General features: G+C 44.5%; 1 protein-coding gene across 1 annotated transcript; it reads left to right on the top strand.

Annotated features, from left to right (window-relative positions):
- Positions 1 to 3910: 3910 nt before the first annotated feature.
- Positions 3911 to 7920, top strand: LOC118605510 (gastrokine-3-like; the record flags this gene model as incomplete). The annotated part of the gene is given in 5 exon segments (XM_036225052.1): positions 3911 to 3959; positions 3962 to 4011; positions 5671 to 5777; positions 6795 to 6933; positions 7822 to 7920. Coding segments are annotated over 5 exon segments (444 nt in total), but the record flags the coding sequence as incomplete, so codon positions are not given.
- Positions 7921 to 12215: the final 4295 nt, after the last annotated feature.

The raw sequence follows: 12215 nt of genomic DNA on the forward strand, positions 1-12215 counted from the left end.
ACCCCTACCCTGAAACCCAGGGACAAAAATATTAAGGTCTCTCTGCTAACCTTATAATCGCACTATAATCGGAGTTTATAAAGAGGGCCATTTTTCCTTGTGGTATGTGCTATTCGGTTCAGTTTTAATTGTCTTCCTCCTTCACATTATTATTAAATACTTGATTCCATGATTTATTATTAAATTTGACAATTATTTACTGTGCACTCACTATGTAACAGACACTGCTAAATACCTCAAGAGACAAAGGGATGAATAATATATCATCAGTGCAATCGTTCATTCACTCACTTAACATATTTTTTGAGTACCTGCTCTCAGGTACTGTTCTAAATATGAGATAGTAGATCTAGAAGAGAATAAAACAAATTGAAGAGTTTGACCCTAGAGCCTAGTTCTACAGAATATTGGATTGAGCTGGGGTGGGGGTGGGGACTGGGTGACAGACATCCACATCTCCTTTCCTGCCAGATGCTAATGGGTGGGGAACTTAGAAGTGACAGAGTTTGTCCACCTCCTGGCCTTGTGATTTGTTGAGGCCTGATCTTTAGCTTCTGTCTCTTTCTGCCTCCAATCTTTTATCTGTTTGCATTCCTATTTAAGTGTCCCTTCATTTTCTGATCGGTCCATGATTATAAACCCATTTGGAATCATCTCTGGTTCTGCCTCTGCCTCTATGACACTGTTGCCTCTGTTTTTGGTCCCCAAGTTCCTCACACCTGGACTTAGGGATAGGAGGAATGGTGCTTGGCTTTCTGGGACTTGAATGACTCCTGGCCCCTGTTTGCCTGGGGAGAGACTCCAAGAAAATTATTTGTTCAGCATGGTTATCTGAAAAGCAAGCAAGTCCTACTTGTTTATTTTAACTTTTTGCCTATGCTTTTGGTGTCTTATCCAAGAAATCATTGCCAAGATCCATGTCAAGGATATTTTCTCCTATGTTTTCTTCTAGGACTTTTACAGTTTCAAGTCTTACCTTTAAATTTTTGATCTGAACAGCCAAAGCAATCCTGAGAAAAAAGAACAGAGATGGAAGCATCACACTTCCTGATTTCAAACTATAATACAAAACTATAATAATCAAAACAGTATGGTACCAGCATAAAAACAGGCACATGGACCTGCGGAACAGAATAGAAAGCCCAGATATGTATTGTAGACAACAGTGCCAGGAACACACAGTGTATAAAAATAGTCTTCTCAATAAATGGTGTTGGGAAAACTGGATATCCACATGCAAAAGAATAAAAGTCATTCTTTTAATACATTTTACTTATTCAGTCAATAAATTGAATATATGCTCTGTGCATGTTTTTTTCAAAGTACTGACAGTAATGGAAATATGAATATAATATTGTCTTAGCTTATTATCCCCAGAGCCTGTCTAATTCAGTTTCCCACAGCCAATTTACATTAAGCACTGTAGGGACTTAGCTGTCTGTCTTCCCTCTTTGATGATTTTAGTGTCTAAACTCATCCATATGTTTCATCTTCTCTCAGAAAAAAAAAATCTGTTTGGGTATGGCTTTCTGAAATTTGACACAAGTAGTTGGGTCACTACCAGCCAAGGGTTTGAGAAAAAATAAGATAATGTATGAAAAGGCCTGAATTAGTGCTTGACTCATCACAGGAAGGTGCTGTCATTGCCTCGGGAGTTCCAGAGCTGGTCAAACCTTCCTTTATGTAAAAAAGCACCCTGAAATGAAGCTAGCTGGAGAAAGATAAACCATATAGTGAAAGCAAAATATCAGAATATCAGAAAAGTCGGAATATCCGGATGTTAGAAGAGGCAAAATGAGGCCAGCTTGGTGGGTAGGCAAAGGAATTGAAGGACCATTTATGTGATTTGGGGTTTGGATGAAGAGCTAATCATATTGATTTTCAATTTCATCTCTTAATTCCAAACCTTTTCTTTTGGCTTCATAAGGTTTTTCTCAACCCTGCACTGTTAGTAAAGAACTTTTCTGGAATTAAGAAGTAGAAACAATTAACTCATTGATTTTATGTCAGGACCATTTTGCAGGATCTGCTTTTTGCAATCCTTACCTTAGTCGTTAAGGTCATGAGCATGCCGGCCCACAAAGGCTTGTTCATTTGCCATGTTTTCCTTGGAACCAGCAGAGGTATCACAGTAAAGGGAAAATATTTAGAAGTCATTTAAAAAAAAAAAAAAAAAGTGATAACTGTGATTGCATAAACTTGCCTTTTCTTGCCCCTGAATGGTATCTGGATTAACTGCCCCAGAGTACTTTATCAAGGCAGTAGTTGAAAGGTTTAGGACTATACAAACCAGATTTAGAAAATAAAGGAGACATGGGAAATTCTATTATGCATGCAGTTTGCGGTGTCTGAGAGACAGGCAATATGAAACACCTTGTAAGTATATTTTCTGATTTCAAATGTGATTATGTTATCTGAGCCAAAATTGCCAGGGAACAGCTCTTTTTTTCTGCCCCTATGAACTCTTCAAATTAAGCCCAAATAGAATTTCGGAATATTAATTTGATATGTAACCTCTCTGTTTTAGAATATTTGAATGATGGATTTCTTAAAAGGTCAAGAATCTCTGAGTATTGAGGAGACAGACATATTTTAGGGTTCTCTCTTCCTTGATTCATCTTATTTACAAATAGCCAGTGAAAAAAAGTTTCAGATATATTTAATATATGGCATCGACTCTCAGAATAGTTTAATAAAATATTATCACTATCTGCATCTCATGTGTCTCCTTGATTAATCTCATTACATTATGATTATTGTTCAGATAGTAGCTAGTTTCCATTGAAGATGAATCTCACTTTTGTGGTGTCATTGTATGTGGGATATGGCATAGGATATCATGGGGATGGGGGAGAGGGAGGCGGCCTGTCAATTTTTGCTTATGTTGTAAGTGCACTTGAGCTGAGTGAGCCTTAAGTAGACCAGATAATGAACTATGGGGTGAAGGGAAAGGCTCGCTGTCACACTTTCTTATCCTAGCCTGTTCCTGCCCCACTAATCCTCTTTCACTTACTCTCTGATGCCTGAAATTCCCTCAACAGGAAAGGCAGGCTACACGAAGAAAATAATTCACTGAAAACACATCAAGAACGAGTAGCATTTAGGCAAACTCCATTTCCAAATAAGGTGTAAATAACTGGCACATTTCTCAGGCAAGGTGGGAGAATCCAGAGGAAAGGAAAGCAAGGGGATATCAGGTTCCAGAGGGGACAGAGGGGGGTCCCTGTGATTGGGAGGAGAGAGGAAGGTGCAGAGAGAGAAGACTGAACCTTAACTAGCACTTATTTTATGATTTGACTTCAGATAGTCCAGCCTTATGGGCACATCAAGTGGTTGGTCAGGTTGCCTAATTTTCAACCCAGTGATTGTCAGTAGATGTAGAGCGAAACAAAAGACGTTCTTGAGCAAATGATAGAGTGTTGCCTTCTAAATAGCCAGCATACTCCCTACCAACCACATCGAACAGTCTCCTGACACATTTGGGGGTCCAGGGGAACAAGAGACTGTGAAGTTATAGATCATCTTCAGAAGGCTCCAATCCCAAGGGAGCCTTTTAATAAATGAGGGGCCTCATTTGTTTCCAGACCCTGGGCTCATCTGAGACTAAGGGAGCCAGGGTGCACTGAAGTTTGTTTCATTTCAGACTGCGTCTTCTATCCTTGTGGTCTTCTCCCTAATTCCCTCTCTGGCTCTGATGGTGAGTGAAGATGAAGAGCATCCAACCTGCCTAGTCCTCCTTTAGCAGAAGTACTGCATAGGTGATAATCCAGGATGATTTTCCTCAAATTTCTGTGAGCACCCCTTTAAACCTGCCAGATATGGGCAAAGCAGAAACTCTGGACTTTGAACTTCTATCCCTGTTGCTTGGTTTTCTCCAGAACCTCAGTGACATCTATCCTCTGGATGATCTGTTGGAACCCAGAGCATCCATGTCAATGCCTTCCAAGGCATGGTCAGCATCAAGACAACAATGCTTTGAGTAAATGGGATGGAATCTTGGACTACAAGAATGTAAGATGTGGAACACTTTCATTACAAATCTCCACCCCCCAAAAAAAGCAAACGGCTGGTCTGCTCCAAAATTTAGCTTTATGCTTTTCCAGAGAGAAAAGGACACTGTCTACATTTGTCTTCTCTAGGTTTGGGCTCTCAATGGGAATCCTTATCTCTAGGTAAGGGACAGCTTTCCTGCAGTTGAGTGACTTATTTTCAAGCCAGCAACTGTTGGAGGAACTTCTGCGGCCTGTAGGGATCCCACATCGGCTTGAGTCCCTGGTGAGTTGATGGTTTCACGTGGTTCCTGCAGTCTCTGATATAAGAGAGCCGTTTAAAGAACCCTATTTTTTATAACTGGTGTGTGCTGAAGAAGTTATTTTGTCTTTATCTCAGATTTTAACCAGTTTGTTTCCAAAGAAGGATGATTTCTTTTCACTTTGAGAAACCTTGCCTCAACTTTTTCATATCCTTAGATAGTAAGACCTAGCAGAAAGATGCAGGACTGGGGAACAACTGCCTATATCTTTGGCCTGGCTCACTGATAGAAGAGCTCTATAACCATAGAGACATCACTCAAGCTTTCTGTGCCTCAGTTTCCTCATCCACAAAACATCATCAATAGCTGCCCTTCTCACCTGAAAAGACTCTGAGGATTAAACGAGGTATAAAAGCCCACAATCCTCACTCTGGCACAGAAGACCCTTGGCCATCCGGCTCCTACTGGTTAGAAGCCGCTCTGTCCACCTCAACCTTGGACATCTTAGGACAGACACCTCAAACGCAGGCTTTGTCTCTGCTTCCGCTTGTACCTGCCATGTTCTCTTCCCCAAATACCTTCTCCCTGACTTCCTCAAAGTGACATCTCTCGAATCTTCCCAGAGGGCATGAAGTCTAGTGGTTTCCAACTTTGTTTTAAGCCATAGAAACTTTCTTTAAACAAAATATTCCACAGAATTCCACCATAGAGAACAGAAGTCAGAACTGCTCTGGCTGGAGGAGGGAGATGCAGGTGAAGTGTCCTTTGGCTAAGTCAGGCACAGCTGGAGAACTGCTACTCTGATCTACAGCTGAGAGAGGTGTGTGACAGGCCCAGGGCCACGCAGAGGGGAGGTCAGTGGCAGACCCAGGCCTAGAATCTGAGTCTAGAGAGCTGGACACAAAACTCCTAATCACCCTGTTTATTCAGAGAGCTCTCTGTAACTTGGAAGATGCTTTCACAAGTGGTAAGTATCTCATCTCATCTTCTCATCCTTATGACAACCCTGTGGGGGAGGGCCTATCATTCCTTCTTCACAGATTGGGAAGCTGAGGATCATGGAGGCAGCTGAAGACCATGATGGCTGCTCTGTGCCAGAACAGAACCTTAAAGTCAGCTTCGTTGCCTGGCTTGCCTCCAGTCCCATCAGTCCATAAGTGGTATGCAGAGCAGCTGGGGAGATTTCTTCCTGGGCCTGCAGCAGTGGACAGTGCCACAAGGCCCTCAGGGCTAGCAGGGCTCTACAGTGCATTGCCAGTCCTGCTGCTGGCCCTTCACCCTGGTGCCCAGAGCTGCGCTTTTCCTGGGTGCTCTACTTCTCAGAATAAAGAACAGCTACTTGCCAGCACTGACGGCAATTAGGAGCCCACTAATATCATAACTAAATGAATGACATGGTTCCACTGTGTTGCTTTAAGGCCCTGTTGGTGGCTAAGCTGCATAGCCAGGTGGCCTGTGCCTTGACCGAGATGAAACAAGCTGCCTTCCCAACTTTAGATGACATTAATAAGGCCCTAGATCATCAGGTAAGTGAGAGCAGCTCACTGTGGTTCCCTCCTAGTCTAGTGTTTTCCAACTCTGCACTGCAACCTTCTAGGATGATGCTATATACACAGGGGAAGTCAGTTCATGCTTGTTCTTAATGCCCATGAAATCCCACCGTCATGCAAAGGACCCCAAGACTCCTTTAAGTCAAATAATAATTGGATCGATGAAAATTCGTATGATGACATAGATTTTTTGTATTCCAAGAGAGTGTGAGCTACATGTTAGTGAATATTAGTTGCTGAATATACTGAATGTATAATTGTTGAGTCTATTGAGTGAACTGGTAGTGTACTGGCATACGCATGCCTTCTCTCCTCCCTTGCACAGCCCCCAAACACATAGACACATATTATCTTTAGTTAAAAATAAGCCCAAAACTGCTGAAATGCTCTTCCCTTCAGGCTCTTAAATGACGAGGAGAGTCAAATAAATCAAAAATCAGCAAAAAGTTCTCAGCAAGCCATTGAAATCTGCTGTCGTTTACTTAGGTAACCTGCTCAGGACATTTGGGCAATATTAATATCCATTGCCAGGGGACCACTTGGGGGGAAAAAATTGCACTTTGGGTCACATAAAAATAAAACAATTTATTAATTTTTTTCAAGAGAAATATAAAATATTACATCCATCTGATTTATAACAAATAAAAACAAAATATAAATGTAATAAATAATTTTAAAACTATTCTATATTATCATCACAGATGGAGGGGGAAGCACTGGAGGCTGGAAGAGTTGAGAAATTAAGAGAGATTAAAGGAATACAGACTGTCACAAAGACACAGAGGCTCATGCACAGGTTTTTCTGGAGTAATGTCATCACCTTGTGGCCAAACAGGATATTGCAGCCAGAGACCAAATGAGGACAAGTTTGGGTTCACAGTATTTTTGTAAATTGAATTGCCCAGGCTCACTGGAATATGTTTCTCCTTGCCTCCTCCTTGCTGTACCACCTCTCTATGCCATCTCGTCATTTTGAAATGTCATCTCTTCCTGGCTTTAAAGCATTATTCACCCACTCATGGCCTTACCTACATTGTGTTACCCAGCCGCCTCAAGAACTTAGCCCAGTATAGAATGCTCGTCAAGAACATGTGCCGAGAGATCCCCACCTAATTTGCTCAGAAAAAAAAAATAAGAAAATAAAAGGTTTGTAAATAACTTAACTAGAAACCCAAGGCCATGAGTGAGACAAAAGTGCAATATGATTTTTAGGTCATTGGCTAATTGTAACAACAATTTTCAGATCTATTCCATTTCTTTGCTACTGGGTATGAAAATAATGTTGCCTGGGATCTATTTCCTGGGAGTGGTAGAGATGATTTCCTGACGTCAAGGCTCACTGAGAGCAGAAAACAGAGTTAACTTAGTTTTATCAGAGGGTTGAAGATAGTCATCTCATCAGTGGGATTTAACAATTGATGGACACCCTCACCTGACCCAAAGCTTCATCACCCCAGTCCAAGCGGCACAGTGCCTGGCATGGCATCCCAGTGTTAGAGGCCCATTGTTTTGGGATTCTCAGTCCTCTTGTTTCTCAGGCTGTTCAGAAGTTGGAAAGTAGAGACTTACTAGTTACAGACCGCACTGGGGAAGGAACATCTCAGTGGCTGGCACCCCTGCTGGGGACATGGTGGAGTATCAGTGGTGACCCAGATAAGACTTCAGAATCTGCCTGCTATTCTAGATTTAGTCAGTAACTTCTTCCTATTAGGCTGTTGCCTGTCACTTATATCTTAGTATAAATTAATCCAATAAATGAGGCTTCTTCATAACAAGAGAATCCAGCAGAGAGAACTTGAGGGGCTGGTGGTTAAAGAGGATGATTAAAGGTCAGTAAAAGAAATTGAAAGAGGGGATGTGGAGCCAATTATTGCAGCACAGGGGAGAACTCCCATTTTAGTCCCACGGTCTCTCCCGAGCATCACGTCTGATTTAGATGCAAGTCATAAGATATCCACTCTACTTTGGGGTCTTAAAGCAATTATGTAATATTTGTATAAAGTGCTTCTCTTTCTTCTTAAAGGTACTGCACTGGCAGTTGCCCCTGATTCAAGTTTTGAACTCCGACTTCTGTCCTTAAAGGGTCCCTCCATCTGTGGTGAGATCCCTGGGCTCTGAAGCTCCATGCCGGCCACGTGGAAGATAAACTCGCCTAGACAGGGCTCCTGGCCTGAAACCAGCACTTAGGGCCCAACCCCCTACCCCACCCGATAGAGAGTTCCTCATTTCTACTCTCTACCTTTTAACCCAAGATCCAGCTTTGTAATCTAGAAAATTGGATACAATTTCTCCTTCTGGTTTAGAGCAATAAAAGTTTCCTGCCTCCCTGGTCTAGCAGATGATGATCCAGCCCTCCCTGCCTGCACCGTCCTCTCCAGGTACTGGCATCCCCATCCACGTGCAGTCTACAATATCTCATACCTGCATAGTGAAAAGGAAGAGGGGCCTCTCTCCTAGAGCATTTTATTTCTAAGGGCTTCTCTTTAGGGTGTCCCTTGAAGAATCACTGGAAGGTTTTGGCAGTAAGTAACAAAAGACACCAACCACGTCACAGACAAGCTGTCGGGTCTGAGGCCACGTCTCTGTCTCCTGCAAATTGGTGCTGCGATTCTATGGAAGCCATTCAGTGTGGCGACCCAGTTGCACCACGAAAATCCCTGAGAGATCCAAGTGAAATTTGGCCTCCCAGACCTCTCTCTCTGGAACTGGTCTGAATGCCTTAGTGTTAACTCCCAGTCCTTTCTCTCTGCTACAAATGAATAAGGGGCCTGGCCTCTTAGCTCTGGTTCTTAACTGTCCATTCTACAGCTAGGAGGAGCAGAGAGAGAGCCCTACCCATGCCACACGGAACATCGCTGACTCGTCTTACCTTAGAAGCAAGAATAAACAGGAGGGAGTATTGGAGATACCGCCACAGATGTCCAAGGCAGGCCAGGTTGGAGTTTGAAGAACTTTAAGCGGGGCGGGGCTGAAGCAGGGTGCGAGAGGGGAGTGCTCAATAGCGCATGTGCATGGAGTGGGAGAACTCACGTTACCTCAGCGCCAATCTGCAGGAAACGGAGCTGAGCACTAGCTCTGTAGAGTCACGTGGTGTTGTGGCTACCTACAGTCGTGAATGGAAAGACGATTATATGGCAAAGGCCCAAGATAAACTGCTAGCTGGGCTTAAATGAGGTATGGTGGGCAGGCCAGAGGCTCAGAACTTGTGAATTTGGTCATATATGGCTTACCAAGGACAAGGATAGTGGAGATATGTGCATAAACACACTCAGGGAGGAAGTATCTGATGTGACAGGCCAAGGCTTGGTTGGTCAGAGGCCCAGAGAGGACCACGAAGCAGGACCTGGCCCCGTGAACCCCCAGAGTTAAATTATCACACCTGTCAGTCCACCCCAACCTGTATACACCTTGCCCCTGACACTTCATCTTCATCCCAGCTCTGGGAGTGAGCCCTTTTCTTGTCCCACATTCCCGAGTCCCTGTTATGACTGCCTGGACCCCTGCTTCCTAGCCCTCTGTGATGGTGCTAGAGCTGTTACCTACTGACTGATCTTACAAGATCTACCCCTTTCCCTATCCCAGACTTCTGAGCTTCAGCTGTTCCTGAATATCCCATCACCTCAAGGCTCCACCTGACTATTATAACAGCTCTGTTACTTCCGGAAGATTTCAAGACCCCCATGTGCCCACCATGTTTGTCTTTATCTGTTACCATCCCTGCAGATACTCTGCTGGCTAGGCCAGTTTCCTCCCAAAAAGTTTGGGTTCAAGGCCTATTGCCTCCATGCTTCATCTCTCCTGGCTGTCCCTGACTGGGCTGTAATAGCTGTCCTGAGAAACAGCAAGCACAGTCCTCTAGACCTCACAGAGATCATCAAGGTAGATTTTGTTCCTTCAGGTTACAAGTTTAATCTTGACCTTATAAAGAATCTTCCACCCATGCACCAAGATTTAGGTCCTTTAGGAGTTGAGACTGGGAGGGCAAAACTTAAAAATTCCATAGACTGGATGGCTCATATAAACAACAAACACTTATTTCTCATAGTTCTGAAGACTGGGAAGTTCAAGATCAAAGCACCAGGAGGTTCTGTGTCTGGTGAGAGCTCTCTTTCTGGTTTGTAGATGGCCTGGCCATCTTCTCACTGCCCCCTCACATGGCAGAAGGGAAAAAGGAACTCTCTGGGGCCTTTTTAATGATGGTGCCAATTCCATCACATTTGGGATTAGGTTTCAAATGCAAATTTGGAGGAGACACAAACATCCAGACTCTAGCACATCCCTACGGACAACCACTGCTAACATTAATTCACCAAGTTTACCTAATCCAGCGCTCATAAAACAGTTTACCATATTTGAACCTCAAACTAGGGCTCCTGATCCTGACCCAAACATATTCCGTGTTTGTCAGGACAAACCTTCTGTTTAAAATACAATCACACTAATACTAATAACAGACTGTCCTCCACTCCTAATTAAAGAGCTTAAGCTTCTTGCTGAGTCCATTGTACTAATTTTTGAGTCTCCCTGAAAGTGCCTAAGAAGTGGTGAAAAATTAGCCCATGATCTTCCTAGGAGGGAAATCTTCTATTTTCTTTTCCTATTTTTTTTTTCCCCCTCCTTGGGGCAGCTACTCTCATTGACTTCTGATGATATCTCCAATGCTGCCTCTTAAAGACGGGAGAAGGGGCCTGAGAACCTGCAGCTGAGCAGTCTTCACTGCCTACTGGCCCTCTGCTGACAATGGGCTCAGGTCAGAGACTGCCATCATCTCTGCTACTGATTGGAGAGCTTCAGGGGGTCAGAGGAGCATGGCCTCTGGACTTAATGCAGAAATAGGAGACTGCGTCTCCTCCCATGGTGTCAATGATACACATTGCTGCAAAATATGCCCTGGTTTCTTAAAGAAACTGTAGTGATAAAAAGCCTTTTCCCTTCTGTCCCTTCTTTTTTTTTTCCAGGCAGAGTCCCCGCCCACCACCCTGAGGCCTGAAGCATGAGCCCACTGGGAACTAAACAGGTCAAATCCAACCATGAAATATCACAGTGTGCTTGGTACTGTTCCTCGCTTCCGGGATTCGTTGTTGGGTTAGGGACATGCCCCGGATCCCCTTCAGCTTTGTCCTTAACCTCCTGCAAACATACACTCAGGGACATCACCATCAGTCCTTCATCAGGTCTAAATCCCAACTTGGACTCACACAAAACTCTCTCTCTGAGACTCCTGCAAAAAATCTACCCTTGTCCAAGAGGATCCTCTCAGAGAAAGGAGATCTAAGACACAGGTCAAGTTCCCCAGCCTCCTTGTTCAGAGAATGACATTCCATTGACAGGCTTCCTTTAGGGGGAAAGTCATGCTCCCTTCTCTAGTTCCTTCCTCACTAGACAGGAGCATTCCTACCTCTCGCCATCACTCCTGCTTCTCTGCAGCCTCAGGGAGGAATCGACTGCTCCTGAGCCTGAGTCTGTGGGGACAGGAGGCCTGGCTCACCAGCCAAGGGTAGTAGCTTCCCGGTGCTTATCGTCTTGCTCCCTGCCCGGTCCACGCTCTCAGTTTCCCAAAGGATCAGGAGCGGGGACCTTTAGCCTGCCTAGACTATGCTGTTTCTCCTGATTCTGCTGCCCGCGGGGGGTGGAGTTTATCCTGTACCTTGGCAATTGTTTCTGTGGAGGCTTTTCATTGGAGCGTGTCAGTGCCGGTGGCGCTTTCTACCCTGGCAGCCCACCCCCCCACCCCCACCCCGCCAGGCTCCTCACACAGGCAGTGCCCCAGGCAGCCTCCTTGAGCAGGGTCCTTGCTATCCTGGGTCCACATTCCCCCACAGCACTTGGCCCTCGGGCCCGGCTCCCCGCACGGCTGGAGCACAATCCTTTCAGTGCTGCTGAGGGCTTCCTACAGCAATGGCTAACTCGAGGCGTTTCCTAGGACTACCACATGTGCCTGGCCCACTCCACCTGTTGCTCCTCACAGGTATTCGATATGACACCAGCACTCAGCAGGACTAATTGACTTAAAGAAAGTAGAGTTGGGGAAAAGCAGAACTCAAAGTTCCGCTTTTAAAGTGGGAATAACATTATAAAAATTAACCCTCATAACACATCTCTGAGGAGGAGATTCCAAAAGAGCTTGCCAATCTTCGCATCCCTTCTCCCGGCCCCTACTCTTACCCCCAGCAGTCTTGGCCAAAGGAGTGCCCCAAGTGATTCAATTAGGGTCTTTTCCAGAGATTTTTAAAGTTAAGACTCATTTAAAATTAAAACTAAGAGGAATCACTTCCTCTCCAACGATGACCCTGAGAAGCTGGTGAAAGCTTTCGTGGAGAAAGCCGATGTAAGAGGCTGAGGCTGGCGTGGTGAGAGGGGGGCTGGGACAGGAGGAAGAGAGTCTGGTCACCTTCGAGTACCACGTTCCAGCC

Source organism: Rousettus aegyptiacus, unplaced genomic scaffold (assembly GCF_014176215.1).
Source record: "Rousettus aegyptiacus isolate mRouAeg1 unplaced genomic scaffold, mRouAeg1.p scaffold_m13_p_7, whole genome shotgun sequence".
In the NCBI taxonomy this organism is placed as follows: Eukaryota; Metazoa; Chordata; class Mammalia; order Chiroptera; family Pteropodidae; genus Rousettus; species Rousettus aegyptiacus.